Raw genomic sequence first — 16,674 nt, 5'->3', positions numbered from 1 at the left:
GTGAAGGAAATAACCATACATAAAAACTGAAAACTAGTGACAAGTAATTTTTCAAATTTCTGCTACAGTTAGCACAGTTACTAACGGTAGTTGCCCCCATGTTACCTCGAGACTCTGCTATTTCAGGTTTTCAACATTATAACAGCAACAGTATAAATGCTTTCTATGGCATAGGGTACCATCTTAGGCAGAAGCAAAAACCAAGCTGCCTTAGACGGTCATTTCAGTGCACGCTTCCCTTTAAATGTCTCTCACTTACGTGAAAACCATGCCTACTGCCAAGCACGGATTTTATGTCTTTGTGTTTGAGGCCAGTCTCAAAATAAGATTCTATAAACCTTTCCCAGGGGTGTATGCAATCCATTGTTGATATTACAATGGATTATAAGTGACCTAAAGAAAATTAAAAACTTGTCATTACATCTACATTACAGTGCTTTTTTGTTGTTTTATTTTTTTTACATGTCGCCCATTTTGGTTTGTGTCTACTGATTGTAACTATGTATGTAATATATATATGAATACAGTGATATTAATACATTTGTACAGCAACACTACAGTATTTTCATATGAAATTAAATTTGAATTATTGTATGCTCAGACTGCCTCTGAGAAAACTGTGAAGACAGAAGCAAATCTTCAAATGCTGCTCCTTGTTATGTTAGTATTTAATGAAGTATTGCTCCAAATCAGTTGAACCACATTAATACCACTGTAGTGAAAGTTAATAATTAAGTTTAGAGCAATGCACCAATAATTTCTTGCTCTGATTCTATGATTATATTATGTTTTTGTTTGCAAGGTAAAGGACTGCCAACAGTGGAGAGGAGGTCTATAATGATGGAGGACAGTCGACCAGTTCACTACTAATTCACCCTGAGCAAACTGCAGTGGAGGTGGAGGAGCAAGAGGAAGAGGAGGAACGAAGACTGAAGAGAGACAAAGCAAACCACATGATCTGCTCTGGGAAAGATTCCAAATTAGTGATGTTCCCCTCAGGCAGGGATTACCTCCTCCCCACCGTCTCCCTCTCCATCTCTCCCACTCTTCCTCCCTCGTACAGCAGAGCAGCCGTCCAACTCCAGGACTCCAAGCCGTGAGGAACTCACTGTGCTCACCCACCCACGCGCACACATACACACACACACACACACACACTCAAACACACACACACATAGCTTTCGCATCCTGCTCATGGTCGTTGGCCTGTCCTCCTCGGCGGCTGCTCCTGCTCTAGTCCTAGACCATGAAGAGGCCCAAGCAGCAGACAGGGCCCCTGAGCTTCCTGAACTTCTTCAGCCGAAAGCCCAAATCGGAGCCGAGGCCCGAGAGGCCTGTGGAAGCCTGGCCCAAAGAGGAGGTGGCCATTACTCTGACTCCAAGCGAGCATCCAGAGCAGGTAAGACTCCGGCTTCCACTACTGTTTGTCTGAAGCTAAAGTGAAGGCGAGGTTGTGTTAACTATTAAATATTCAGTTTGGAAATGTTTGATTTGGGAACTCATGTGTCCAATTTGAGCACTAACTTTTAGAGATCTCTTATTTTGAAATTTGTAATGCATAGATCATCATTATGCCCCGATATGTAGAGTCAGAAGATTAAAAGGTCTCACAGAATTAACATGAAGAGAAGCTGTAGATGATTAACTTTGCTCTGCTACCTGCTCTCTCCCCCTCCCACACTGTTATAGCCCAAATCCATTAGAGTGTTTATTTAATTAATTGACCATTCGTAGAAATAATGTTGCCAAGAAACCAACACCGCATCCGCCTATTTACATGGTCACTACTGCTACCGTCAATGAGAACAGTTCTTTGTCACAAGGTCTTTGAGCATCACCCTGAGTGCATTTGAAATGACTTGATTTGGTAAAATCAACATGTTGTGTAACTTCTTTCTCAGCAACACAACCTCACATCAGAAGAGGCTGGAGAATCAAGACCTTCTGGAGCAGAAAGAGGAGAAGGAGGAGGTCCGCCGGCAGCGGCTGAGGCGGCCACGAGCGGGGCCACGAGCGGGGCCGCGAGCGGGGCCGCCACGGGAGAGTGCGTGGGCGGGCCCAGCAGTGGCTCTACTGGCGTCCTGTCCCTCTCCTCCTCCAGCCAGGATCAGCTGCTGGATGAACACCTGGAGGAGTGTCCACTGTGCCTGCTCAGTCAGCCGCGCTGCCATTTCCCACGACTCACCTCCTGCTCCCACAGGGCGTGCTCGGACTGCCTCCGCCAGTACCTGCGCATTGAGATCTCAGAGAGCCGGGTGGGCATTGCGTGCCCGCAGTGCCCCGAAACACTGGCCCCACTGGATGTTCGCGCCATTCTGGATGACAGGGCACTGCTGGAGAGGTTTGAGGAGTACCAGTTGAGGCGTTTTCTTGCTTCTGATCCAGATACTCGCTGGTGCCCCGCACCTGACTGCAGGTGAGAATTGAAGCACCAGGTACCACCAGTTCTGAACACACTATGAATACACTACAAAATATCCTCATTTCAAACCTATTGCTAACATTAAAAAGCCCTTTTTGTAAAAAAGCAATTAACTGGAGGGAGGTTATGAATACTTAGGAATGCAACATAATGGCTTCTGGATTGTCTGACTTCTTGAGTCAATTCACTGCACCATAATTAGCTTGAATAAAAAGTTAAAGCCCCAGTCCAGCGCTACAGTATGACAGCCCTTGTCAAATCCTTGTCATCCTGCCACCGGCTTTGTGTTGTAAAACACAACACTCAAGGGTGTCTTCACCGTCAAAATAACTGGCTGTGAAGAAGAAGGAGTGGCAGCGTGTGAATGCTCAGTTTGAGTTTTTACTTGCATCTCTAATAGATCCTGCAGATCAGAACAGGCAAGCGTCAGAAAAATGAAACGGTCTTCTGTATATTTGTAACAATACCTCTTTGAAAATCCAAATGTAGGCCTTCACACAGTAACACCATAAACATGTTGACCCAGGAGTTTATGAGAAACATTCACCTTTAATCAGTTTATCGGTAATGTGCCTGGCATTTCTAGGGCTATTTTACTGTTACTCTTGCTCTCTCAGGATGACCGTCTGAAACGCTGATTACATTATGCTCCAGAGATGTTTAAAGCTCAGCTACAATGTGATTTCATTACAGAATCGATCTTAGACATCAGCGTAAATCATACAGGTGGAAATCTTCCGTGGAAGAGATGTACGTTTTTGTTTTTTGACAGCAGCCTCGGCAGACCACAATGCCAACTGTTCTCAGTTACCTCTCATTTGTTTCCGCTGTTGTTTGTTTCCATTGCCGTTTCACCTTAATGTTCATGCATCAGTAACAGGATAGGGCCGCCGATGGGAAGTCATGACGCGTGTGCACATGTTGTGTGCACGTGTAAAATGGATATTTGTGGTCAAAAGCGCGTATGCAGGACTGAAAGGATGACTGTCAGCTCTCACTGCAAGGTCATGATGAATGAGTGGAGTAAAAATCAATACGCCCATCTGTGCTGGGCTGTGCTGAATTAAATATGACAGAGAAACGAGAGATCTGATTTTTACAATTCAATATGTTTTGTGGTTAATACACGAAAGAAAAGTTTTTCAATTGTGTTGATTCATTATGTAAACTGGTCAGTCACAGTTATGACCTATATATTCCCATGTTCCCAACATACATACATTCCTCGAGGTCTTAGTGACAGAAGTTTAGCAGGAGATTATGCTGGCTCTGAGAAAGGGTGACAAAATGTGTGTTTTAGTACTATGCCTGTGTGTCCACACATCTATGTGTATCCGTGTGTTCCTATTGTGTCATGGTTTTGCTTCATATGTAAGGCTGCTGTATCACTAGGGATTTTTTTCCCCAGCGGAGAGACAGAATCTGCAGTCTTTCATGTGCTCACTCTGCCTGTGTTAATTACTGTCTTCAGATGGAACTTGCCAGCTTGTGATTATGACATGGGAAGTTGTGTGTGCAAAATACTTGGTATTCGAGTGGTAAAATTGGCTCTTAAAGGCCTCTTCTAGGCAGATGTCGGATCGAGAAGCCAGAAACATGATGTAAGAAATGCAAAACAAAGTGAAAAGAGGAATTCGTTGCTGTGAGGTAAATTACCATACCGTATGTGACTTGCATGGCCTCCACTATTTCTGAAAACATCACATGGGCGTGCTCTGCCTCTGTACAAACCAAGACACATTCAGTTTTTTCCCGCCAAAATGCATGGTGCATCCTTAAAATGTGTGTAGGATGTAGGGAGGGTCTGTCGGCAGAAATGGAATACAGTATTCATAATTATGTTTGCATTAGTGTATAATCTGGAGATAAATATTGTTGTGCATTCGTTAGAATTAGCCTCTCTTACCTACACAGTGAATCTGTCCTTGCTTTGTGTTGCCTCTGTGTTTCTACAGTAGCCCAGAATGGACAAACCAAGCATAGTTGTGGTAGCGGCCACCAAAGGCTTTTGTAGCCACTTGTAATGGGGGGGTGAAGGAGGGTTATTCAGTTGGTTACAGTCTGCAGCCCTGGCCTCATCAGAAACCAGTAGTAGTCCATTTGTTAAGGTGAGTAAACCTTTGAAGAGGTTGTAACCCAGAAAATGCAAGACAAGCTTGCTGTGCATGGGAGAAGTTTGCCTTATGACCATGCTTACTGTTGCAAAAGAGTCTATTTTAATCCAAATCATTATCATTTTCTATACCTAAACCTGACCAAACAACTACACATGGACCTTGGAAGTGTCCGTATGCCTCACCTGAAATATCAGATGGTCAAGTAGGGGTTTGTTTTTCTGTACCATGTAACTGACAACATTCACACAACATTCAGGTAAAAGTATGCTGACTTGAGCTGAACTTCTCTCTTAAGCTTTTTTTTCATCTCTTTGTGGGGTTTTCCTGTGAACAACTACGTGGAGCACTGATGAGGAATACTCTGGGAAAATGAAAACTTGTGCCACAGTCCCATTTTTAAACAATTTCACATCTCCTTCCTCCGAACTGAAGCTAACTAAAACTTTCCACTTTATATTTAAATGCAGCCATTCACATAATAAATACTTTGTAGTATGACTTAATCCTGAAAGTATAACCCGGCCCGTAGAACTAACAAACATGTTAAATGTGTTTCCTTACTTATAAAACACTGGGAAAGCTAAATGGTGGGGCAACAGCTATAATGTTACACTTTTAGAAAAAAACTAACTACTCTGAAAGCCTACAGTAGTACACACATTCAGAGAATGCAAATTCAGTGATTCGTCCAAAAACATTGAGCCCAATAATATAGACTATTTTAGATGTTTAAAGTTTAGCATTCTTCGCAAATCAATAGATTAAAGATTTATCTGCAGTATCTACAATCTATTAAATAGACAATAAATTAAATAAAACACCTTTGCATGACAAAGGGAGTGTTTAAGATCCTGATAATCCAATTATTGCTGGTTTCTTTGATGAAGACGTTCGCTGATACCTGGAAATGTTTTATGCATGAGCACTGGCTTTGTTGTTCAGCCAAGAGCCTTTGACTGGAGAATCAGACACACTTGATTCAGATCTGGTCTGACACCAAATCGGAATCAAGGCAGCCGTGTAATTATCCCCTTATGTGTGTGTGTGTGTGTGTGTGTGGCCCTCAGCCTGTTTGATTCATCTACATATCTGACAAACCTGGACTCTGTATACGGCTGGAAATGCCAGTGGTAAAGGCCTGCTCCGGCCTTTTAAGTAGTTCTTCACAGCAGCGCTAGATCCTTGAGGCCTGCAACTCACCCACGCTTACTTTCACTTGTATTTGATCATTAATCATATGATCTTTATGTAGATATCTCTTTTGAGGAGTGAGGTTTGGTCCACATGTGTCTTGTTATCATTATAATGACCGTTCAGAATCTGTAAAGCAGCTCCGCAGACGGCTGTCTCTCTTTGAATCTTAGACACACACCTAACAAATCCACTGCTTGTGAGCAAAGTTAACAATGAACTTGACAGAAAAACAATACAAGAAGCTCAAGCAATAGATGTGACAGCTTTTCATAGATATTCCAGTCTGTCAGGCAAACCATGTTTATCTGCACTTTCCGTCTCTCTCCCCAGCTATGCAGTGATAGCTTACGGGTGTGCAGAGTGTCCCAAGCTGAGCTGTGGCCGTGAGGGATGTGACACAGAGTTCTGCTACCACTGTCGACAGCTGTGGCACCCCAACCAGACGTGTGACCAGGCCCGCCGCCAGCGAGCCCGTCACACCTCAGGTGGCAATGATCCCTCCACGCTGTACGTCTTCAATGAAGAATCTGGAGGAGGTAAGACATTTGTGGCCAACATTTTGGGAAGTACACTTGCAGGTCACTTCCAGGCTCACACTGGTGAAGAGTTAATTGAGAAGACTGGTATTTGCCCCAAGTGGAAAACTTAGGTTCTGAAAAAATTAAGCCAATGTAGAAGTACCAAAAACTGTAGTTCCTCAAAAGGTCACTTGAGGCTAGCTACTGAAGCTGGTCAATAGACGTGGACCTCCATAGACCACCATGTTAAAATGTCTAACTTTACAGCAGAAATAAACATGTTTGCTGCCTGCCACAAAAACTGGTTTGGTTCATAGTTAATTTTCATTAATGACAACTTTATTGGGGAACATTTTAATGTAAGGGGTGCTTTGAGCAACTACTGCATGCCTCTCAGAAATTGCTAGCTCTCTGCCGAGGCATCACTCACCCCCCTCAGCTCCACTTATACTCCACCTCGTTCCTAATTTTTGAATTATGTGGAAGTTGGGTGTTGTCAAGTACTGCCAAATTGCTCTTTAGGAAAATTATGGGAGTAATCACCGAGAGTTGGTTCATCTGCATGTTGAATATGAGGCTAGAGCCTGCTGCTGGTTAGCTTAGCTTAGCACATCACTGAAATGTGAAAGGAGCTAGTTGGCTCTGTCCAGCTGAAATACAATCCACCTACCAGCATATCTGAAGCTTACCAATTAACAAATACTTGTTTAATATGTAATAAATGTGTAAAAACACATTTTGTTTGGGGGGTGCAGGGTTATGCATTGGACTTTCTTGGCTCTTGCAGTTGCCAGGCAACTAGCGAAGACTTCGGGAAGTCACTGCTCCCATCAAATAAAAGTAGGCCTATATCCTGAAATAAATATCGAGCCATTCCTTTAAGTTAATCAATAAATATTGCGAGATCTGTGTTCTTTTACATGTACTGTACTGTGTTGCAGATGCAGAGGAGATCAAAGCATGTCCTCGCTGTGGTGCCTACATCATGAAGACCAACGATGGCAGCTGTAACCGCATGAACTGCACTGTATGTGCCTGTCAGTTCTGCTGGCTGTGTATGCAGGAGATCACCGACGTGCACTACCTCAGGTATCCCCAGTCATTAACTGCAGCCCAACAATAAAACAATCTTGGTCTTGGTCCAGCTTTGGTAGGTTCTTCCTCATAAAATCCTCCAACTTCACTACAAAGCTCACTAAAATGAGTTAAACATACCCCCAATTATACCATCATTGCATCTGTGAAGCAGTCAGAGATAAAACTGGGCCAGTCAGCAAGGCACGTACACACTGTACAGTATATCATTGTTGAGAGGCTGCACTGGTTTAAACAGTTTGTCTGCTCTTCTATTGATTTTTCCAGTCTTGGAAAGGAGTCATTGCTGACTTGTCATTAGTTACCCACCTCTATCTGCATCCATATTTCCATGCAGCACAATATATTTTATTTTCTCAAGCTAATACAACAGCTAGAAGAAGGTTTAATCTTTCTGCTGGCCAAGGTCTGTGTAGAAATGTTCATGACTGTATTATTTCTGCTTTGGGTTTAGTTGGCTACGTGTCAGCTGAGAAAGGCTTTTTGTGGATCTCCTTGTACCAGCGATATTGGCTTCCTGCACTGTCTCTCCTCCTTTCTCCCCTGCCCCTCCCTCTTCTCCCCTCCCCTCAGCCTCTTTCATACTACAAATTACAGAGAACGTCCTAGAGAAGGACAAAGCTTTTAGCATCTCACAGCAAATCTGCCAGTTCAGAGCAACGGAGCATAGCCATAATACCTCATCATAATTTCCTCCACTCAGGCTTTTAAAACCCTAGAGTGACATGTGCTGCTGTAAGACGAATGCGTACTTTGAGAAACGGCAGAGTCCTCAGGTGCTATTTGTGTTTCACTTCTGCTCTTACAAGATAATTAAGACCAAACTGCATTAGTCAGTAGCACTGCTAGACAGTCAGAATTACACCACAACACTAAAGCCTGATACAGCAATTTAAGTGACACTCAAAAGCGACTTTTATTTTGTACCAAAGTCACATCAAGTATCTCTTTTGACAAACAAACTCAAATAACCTGGCTTTCCTATTTACCATATGCAAGATAAATGAAACTGTGAGAAGGCTGCAAATGACAGCAGTTCAGGGAGAGAAGCCAGAAAGAGAATGATAAATGCAAATGAGATGGTTCAGTTTGAGTTAAGATGTAATGAGAATTATTTCACTTATTCCTTCAAAAAACTATTAAAAATGTGATTTGATGATTTGGTTTGAGGCTGTGAGAGAGGTCATTCCATACAAGATGACGATGTGTTTCTGATCAGGGCAGATGACAATGAGTGTGTTGTTGTGAGTACACACATACTTTTTGTGTTAATTTCAGCATAAAGTTTGGATAAGAACTGACTTAGCCACACTCAATTCTTATCAGACTGTGAGTCTAGTAGCATGCCATTTGGATTTGATAACGGGGTGTGTTTCGATCGACACAATGCAAAAATACCCCTGCACAAAATTGGATGCTTCTACAACCAATCAGAGTCATTTTGTTATAAACAAATTCAAGTATGCGGCAAAGTATGCATCCTGAAAGTCAATTCTGCAAACAATCATCAAACAAACAAACGTCATTTTTGGGAGTCATCAAATGGCTCCTGTTCTGCCATTTGTATATGAGGAAGTGTTGACAATCTGCAGCCTCACCACTTGATGTCACTAAATCCAACACACCGGTCCTTTAACTTACCTCCCCTGTTGTGTCTCAGTCCCTCAGGATGTACATTCTGGGGGAAGAAGCCATGGTCTCAAACCCGCAAGGTACTATGGCAGGTGGGCATGTTGCTTGGAGCACCTGTGGTCATCTCCCTTATAGCAGGCATCGCCATCCCAGTCATTATAGTGGGCATACCAATCTACATGGGCCGTAAGGTCAGTAAATCCCAAGTCACATTTAATTCATTTTTTTAGATTAGATTAGTTTCAACTTTATTGTTATTACACATGTACAGGTACAAAGCAACGAAATGCAGTATAGCATCTAACCAGAAGTGCAATAGGCAGTAAGTGCACGTGGCATAAATAGTATGGTATATAAGTAGTATGGTACAGGTTGTTTTTTGTAGCATATGAACAATATTTACAGATCAAAACCTATCTACCTATAGGTTGTACCTATGTACCTATGTGTATAACTCAGCCTGGTGTAGGCTCATATAATACTTTTAATAGAACAGATTTTCATATTACTGCCTTTTATTACTGTACTTTAAATGAATTTGACTGAACTGGTACGAGCCTATGAACACCATGTGGATGTTTGCTAACTGTAGTATAAATGATTCTTGTGTTCTCCTCGTTATATTATGCATGGGATGCATGTATTAGTGGATATGAATAAGTAGCTGAGGAGATGGAGGACAACAACAAGGAACAAGTAAAATTTCCATCATGCAATTTATGTTTTATTTATGACCTTTCAGGTCCATGGTCGTTGTAAGAAAAACAATATCTCAGGAAGTAAGCACTACTTGACTGTGGCGAGCGGGGTGATGATGTCTGTGTTTGTGTCGCCGGTCATAGCAGCTGTCACTGTGGGTAAGGACCGAACAAAAACACATTCTGCATACTGAGGAGCGTGATCATAGGGCAAAGCGAGTTTCTGCTGGTTTACAAAGTCACTGAAACTGTCACAGTATCCTGAAACACAGCAGTTTAAGTCAGACACCAGTAAGACCTCATATACTAAATATGCAAATTTGACATATCTCTTTCTTTTGGAATAATGACATAGTTGTAGTTTTATTATCAGATTGTCCTAAGGCACTATTCAGAAAGTCATTAAAGATAAGATGATCGTGTGGGTTTGACCAGCTCACTGGGAGCTAGTTGTGGAGTGTCTGGGATAACCCCTTCCATAATAATGAGTCAGCAGCAAGAGAAAAACTTCATCTACATCTACATCTTCATCTTTTCTCACGCTCTGCATACACACACACAATTTTAACAGTGTGGTTGAGAATGCACAGCTTTTTAGCAGACTCACAAAACATGCATGTCAGATTTTCCAAATGATGAATTAATTATAGGTCCACTATGATAGATATTGAAAACACAAAACGAGACAAGAGCAGTGTATTACTACGCTGACAAAGTCAAACTCCATTTTACAAACTCTCATTCGTAACCTTCACAAAAGTACTTTTAACAAAACCCACAGACTCGATGATCAGCAGCCTCCCCTGTGCTGTGTGATGCTGTGTGATTATGCAACCTGTGACTGAGATAGGAATTTGGGAACACAAAGCAGAGTGCAAACCAAACAAAGGGACATCATTAACGCAGCGGGAACACTGGGACGCTATTGACTCAGCAAATGGGTGAAACCGGCGCAAGAGGATGAGCTTGCCAGCCAAAAACAGTCCACACAGAGAGAGAGGAAGGACCACAATAGATTGTGTGTATCTGACAAAAATGGAACCAAACTAAAAAAGGGGGAGATGTGACGGAAATGTGAGAGAAAAATAACAGCCATTGAGCCGTAAGAACACAAAAGAGAAAAGGGATGAACTGGGAAAGGGATGCAAACAGCATATAAAAGAGTAGGATGTGAGGGTGAATAGTACAGTGTGTTTGAGTGTGTGCCAAGGAGACCCTTTAGTGTGTGGCAGAGTGATGGTTGTGACATTGCAGAGGGAAGCTGAGAAGCTCCTAAACCCTTACTGTCACAGCTGTGAATGTTACCCACTGTAGGAAGAGACTGAGTCATCTATAACGCCTCTTTGCCCTGTGTGAACGCAGGGATGAAATCTCGTGGTTTGTTTGCACACAGAAACCTAGCTTCTAAGTTTTCATATGGCTGCCCACGACAGTAGATGCAGATCATACTTGGATGCACATTCAGATGCATATAACTCATCATTTATTAAAGGGATAGTTTCACATGCTGGGAAATATCGCTTTCTTGCCTGGAGTTACATGTGAAGATCGATGCCACTTTGATGTCTGTGTACTAAATATGAGGCTACCAGCAGCAGCTGCTTAGCCTCGCATGGAAACGGCTGGAAACGGGAGGTCGCCACGGTTTTGCTGAAAGGTAACAAAATCTGCGTTCTTGCACCTCTGCTAATTGGTTTTGCTAATTGAAAGTAACAGTTCATGTGTGAAAAACAACAGGGAAAATCTGACATCCATGTTTTGTGAGTCTGCTGAAAATCTGTGCATTCACAACCCATTTTCTTTTGAAGTGTCCATCGCAGAAATGTCTTTCTGCACATATATAACAATAACATTGTAGAAAACATGAAAGAGGACTGCTAAAATGACTGCATGGAATACATCTTGATAAGCCATATAAAACAGATATGCAGTAGATTAAAATAAATAAATACCTACGTGGAATGGGGCAAATGGCCTCTAATACAATTAGAATTGATTTAAAAGCTGACAAGGAATCAGATCCTCTGCATAGTACTTGGAGACAGAATATAAAGAAGAAGAAGAGGAAGATTTCATTCATTCATTCATCTTCTATACCCATTTAGTCCTGTTAAGGGTCACGGGGGTCTGCTGGAGCCTATCCCAGCTGTCATCGGGCGAGAGGCAGGGGTACACCCTGGACAGGTCGCCAGTCCATCGCAGGGCTAACACAGAGACAGACAACCATTCACACTCACATGCACACCTACGGCCAATTTAGAATCACCAATCAACCTAATGAGCATGTCTTTGGACGGTGGGAGGAAGCCGGAGTACCCGGAGAGAACCCACGCAGACACAGGGAGAACATGCAAACTCCACACAGAAAGGCCAGCCGGCCCATGGATTCGAACCGGTGACTTTCTTGCTGTGAGGCATCAGCGCTAACCACCTCGCCACTGTGCCAAGAACAGATTTATTGAGCCTTGTCTACCTGCAACGCCAAAATTCCACACTGAAACAGGAAGGGCGCCCCTTTTGTCTGTCTTATGTTACTGTTAAAATGATATAATATGATAAAAAAATGTACAGAGACACCAAACAAACGTGCATTTTGTGCCACATGATCAACATGTATAATCAGCTCCAGAGATTGAAGAAGAAAAAGGAAAGAAAGTGTGATGTGTAGTATAAAATACATAAGGATTTATCATGGAATGTAAACCCTGTGTGTTCACAAATCGTTGACTTTAAGTCCAATACGAAAATGCTGAAAAACTCTTCAAACAATATGACATTCACATACTGTATACTTTCAAAGAGGTCCTCATGTCTCTCCGTTTTCTTTTAGGTGTAGGTGTGCCGTTGATGCTGACTTATGTCTATGGAGTTGTCCCCATGTCGCTCTGTAGGAACGGTTGGTGTCGACCGCAGAATGAGCCACCAGAAACACACAAAATCCAACTGGAAGACTTAGCCAGCTGTGAGTACAGTCTGCAGTTTAATCACGGATATCCTCTAGCCCTAAGATAATCTACATGAGTTCTTGGTTGTGATTTTTGCTCCAAGTTGCAGCCTGATCTGATGAAGTTTCAACTTCTCTTATAGATCTTCTATTCTCTCATGTAGTCAGTGATCACTGGACGGGTCAGAGCAACTCAACACTCAGCAACACCAGCGTCCAGGAAGTCAGAGTCAGTGTGCAGGAAGTGGGCGTCCTCCCAAGTACAAGTACCACACCCCCGGAGCTAGATACATATGTGGGACTGGATGAAGCCACAAAACGCCACGGATATACCCAGCAGGACAGCCAGTCTGACTGCGAGGTGGTTATTGTGCCTGACAATAAGCTTGATGACACACAAGCAAGGTAAATGTTACTTCTAGATTGTTTCCTACTTCTGCTTTTCACATTTTTTAGCAAGGATTTTACTTTACATATATTCTTTTAGCAAACAAAAAATTATATTAATTCTCTGTTTAAGCATAAAGCCCTGCTGCTATAGTTTTTGACACAGTACTACACAGTACTGTCGTAGTTGTTTTAGGCAGTAAAAGTAAAAAAGTTTTTATTCATCCATCAAGGGTACCCTGCAAAACTTCCTTGTATACAAACAAAGGTTACTTCCTTGTTCATAAAACACTTTCAAAACCAGTTTCTCGAAAGTGAATTTTGCATTATCTGCATCTACAAGTTGGCATTTTCTCCTCGTCTTCCACCATCCGGCGCCCCCTGCTGGCCATTGCAAGTACATGTTTAAGGCAATCAGGCACAACATTAAAACTACCCACAGGAGAAATAAACAACATCAACCATCTTGTGACAATACAATGTTCTTCTGGGAAACTTTTGGACCTGACATTCATGTGGATTTTACTTAGACATGTAGCACCCACTTAGAGCAGACCAGGCACCCCCACCCCATATGACACTCCTTGATGGCAGCAGCCATCCCCAGCAGGACGCAGCCTGTCCCATGTCCATTGTCTGATGAGTCACAACTGTTTTGGAGGCACAAGGGAGACCTACACAATATTAGGAAGGTGGTCATAATGTTATGCCTGATTGATGTAAGTGGTTTATCAATAGATGCCGTTATAACAGAACCAGTTCTCCCAGATACAATTACCTAATGTTGTTTCTAGGTACTTGACGGGTGGTTTTCAACATCTTAGAGAACGTACCATAGATTTAGACTCATTTGCTTCTTATGTCATCAAATTGCTGAGATCAGGGCTCTGTTTAGAACCACACACTGTCTCTTTTAGGACATGTTGTTCTTATTGCTTTATGACTCTGACTGGATGAGGTCATTGTTGCACACAGTACATCTGGGATGGATCAGGAGCCTCTCAGATTATATTGTGTGATGGGTAAGAATATTCTGCACAGTACTTGTCTATTGATACCAGTATGTATGTCTATTGTGACCACAGGGAAGGAACCAATATTGAGGTTCGTGTTGAAATTGAGACCCATCCCAGGGGCGCCCGCCAGTCCAGCCTAAGTAGCATCCTGTCTAGTCGAAGCTTGTCAGTGGAGTCACTGGGACACTCGCAGTCCCAGTCCCAGTCCCAAGACTACCTGTGTGCCTCAGAACTGGAAGGAGGAGGAGGAGGAGGAGGAGGAGGAGAAGAGCAGGAGGGAAGAGAGAAACCAGGCGGGGAAGCAGGAGGAGACGAAGGGACAGTTTCCCCAGTCTTTGAAGTGGACGGTGTATGAGGTCCTTCATTGCAGGTTTTGAACTTGGTTGAAGATATAGTCAGGTTTAATGGAACTACACAAATCCATGAGCTGACATGTGACTGGACTGACCTGAGAATCGTTGGCCAAGGCCACCTCCTGCTTCCAAGACGGGCCCTCCCACCAGATGCCTTCTAGCTCCACCCTCTAAGGAAGATGCGGGTTAAGACAGAGAAAATTGAAGAGTGTGTGTGAGAGTGTGTGCGAGACAAATAGCATGAGAATAAGACTGTGACATAAAAACTGGAGGGCTATAAGCTGTAAAGCAGACAGGAGAGCATGTTAGCTGACTAGTTTGGTTTGTTTTTTTCTATGTTATCCTTTCTGAAAGAAACTACCTTACTCTCCCTCTATTATAAATCTATTTCATGAAGTCCTCTCTTCATCTGGCTGTTATCTTTTAGTGACCTCACCTCCGTCCTCCCCCGCCCTTAACAAATAAAGAGAGCATGACTTGTTTTTTGGCAGGCTAAGAATCTAACAACTATCTTGTCAGTGAGTTAATTTAAAACCTTTCCTAAGCCATGCTGCAAGACGGGATGAATTTTTCTATCTGAAAGAACATGTCCAACATTTTAAGATGCAGTCTTCACACATGAATTGGGCAACTTTAAAAGATGATGCATGCTGCACTATTTGGAGTCTAAGGTGCTCTGTGGCAATGTGGCAGTGGTAGTTTGAATTGACTAGAGGGCTTATAAATATCATGGATTATCACTTAATCACAGATCCACAGTCTTCCATGGAAGCAGTTGGGGGGCAATGTCATTATTGCATTGTTTTAATGCAGCTTTCAGCCTTCATTGGGTTATTTCCTTTGAAACTGAAGAGAGTGATAATTCTTTAGTTTGTTAAAAAAAATGCTCTCTTTGATCTCCGATGTAGTACAACACGGCAGCAGCACTGCAGTCTTAACTTTTTAAAGCATGATTCTACTACTCGCTGTGTATCCAGAGTAATACGTAAAACACATGCAGGTTCACACACTCACGGCGGCCAGCGCGGCTGCAGTCGAGGGCGCTGCTGAGAGCATTAAATAAACTAAAGACTCTCTCAAGTGATCACAGAGCACCGAAATTACAACAGCAGCATGCCACCGCAGGCTAAACTCTAATAACTCCTTCTAGATGATCTGTGAGACCTGCAGAGACTATACAGTCTGTACATGCACTGCTTAGCTTCCTGAGTGTGAAATACTTGTGAGATGAACTTGACATGATAACATGTGCCAGGTTGTGGGGAGAAATGAATAAAGATTTCACCATGAAGGACAAAAACATAAGACATGTCTTCTGTGTTTTTTTTTGTTTTTTTTTTTTTTAAATAGAGCATAGTCTCCTAATATTGCACATTATCAACCATATCTTTATTATTCTGGGGACATCCGGGAGTCACTGTAGTTTTGTACAGACATGTATGAAACATGGGGATAATGGTCATATTTTATTGTAAACACTTCAGGTATTTTTTTATTAATCCTTATTTAGTTTGGACGCCTTAATTCTATTTATTTTGAGTTTTAAAATAATTTAAAATCCTGGTTTATTTTAATTTTAAATAATAGTGTCAATAATAATTTTATGCACAATGTTGCAAGGACGTGTTGCAACCACTAGAGGGCGCCAATATACAAGGAAATAGAACGCACTCATCAGATTTTTATTTTATTTATTTTATTTATTAGTTTGATTAGTTGTTCTAGTTGTTTCGTCGTTCTAGATCAGTTCTGGCAAAAAAAAAAAAAAATTGCCGGAAAATTATTCTTAGAATAAAACATATGCTTATTTGCAATGAAAGGTAAAAAACATGCAAAAGGAAATCGGAGATGGTCATTTAAGGCCAAACTATTAATCAAGTTAAAGGGATAATATTACCTTAATTCATGAATTAAAAAAAAGAAGTAGCAATAAACAAACACACAAGTAACAAACCTGGCAACAGTGGTTAATAAACCGTAATGAGACAAAAAGTGCCATCGTTAGCTCATCGTTATTAACTCATTAGTGAGGATAATTCCTCTAAACAGCTATAACTCTGTAATGAGTTTTCTTTAAGGTCGTCCACGCAAACTGAGACACTTTTACAGCAGCACATGAAGGTTAGAAGGACACGCCCTTAACTTTGGCAGCAGTGCAGTGTGAATGTATATATGTGTGCGTATGTGTGTTTGCCCTCAGCTGCTCATAATATCACTGAGGAGAGGGAGAAGAGAGAGACTCGTGGCTGGGACTTGTCCTCTTTCTCTCTTTCGCCTGTGTTTTTTCCCCCCCCTTCC

General features: G+C 42.1%; 1 protein-coding gene across 1 annotated transcript; it reads left to right on the top strand.

Annotated features, from left to right (window-relative positions):
- The first annotated feature begins 635 nt into the window (after positions 1–635).
- On the top strand, positions 636–15,681 carry LOC311499341 (E3 ubiquitin-protein ligase RNF19A). The gene is made up of 9 exons (XM_084560296.1): positions 636–1,399; positions 1,902–2,416; positions 6,064–6,269; positions 7,193–7,340; positions 9,007–9,169; positions 9,721–9,835; positions 12,507–12,638; positions 12,764–13,025; positions 14,093–15,681. The coding sequence occupies exons 1-9, from the start codon at positions 1,247–1,249 to the stop codon at positions 14,376–14,378; spliced, it is 1,980 nt and encodes a 659-aa protein (XP_084416422.1). The 5' UTR covers positions 636–1,246; the 3' UTR covers positions 14,379–15,681.
- The last annotated feature ends 993 nt before the right edge of the window (positions 15,682–16,674 follow it).

This window comes from Chelon labrosus (assembly GCF_963514085.1).
Source record: "Chelon labrosus genome assembly, chromosome: 14".
In the NCBI taxonomy this organism is placed as follows: Eukaryota; Metazoa; Chordata; class Actinopteri; order Mugiliformes; family Mugilidae; genus Chelon; species Chelon labrosus.
This window is presented reverse-complemented; position numbering and strand designations above follow the sequence as displayed.

Excerpts from the sequence above, each read along its gene's own strand:
- LOC311499341 (XM_084560296.1), top strand. The coding sequence starts at position 1,247 with ATGAAGAGGCCCAAGCAGCAGACAGGGCCCCTGAGCTTCCTGAACTTC. Across the intron at positions 9,170-9,720 it reads CAATCTACATGGGCCGTAAG|GTCCATGGTCGTTGTAAGAA; the intron begins GTCAGTAAATCC and ends ATGACCTTTCAG. Across the intron at positions 9,836-12,506 it reads CATAGCAGCTGTCACTGTGG|GTGTAGGTGTGCCGTTGATG; the intron begins GTAAGGACCGAA and ends GTTTTCTTTTAG.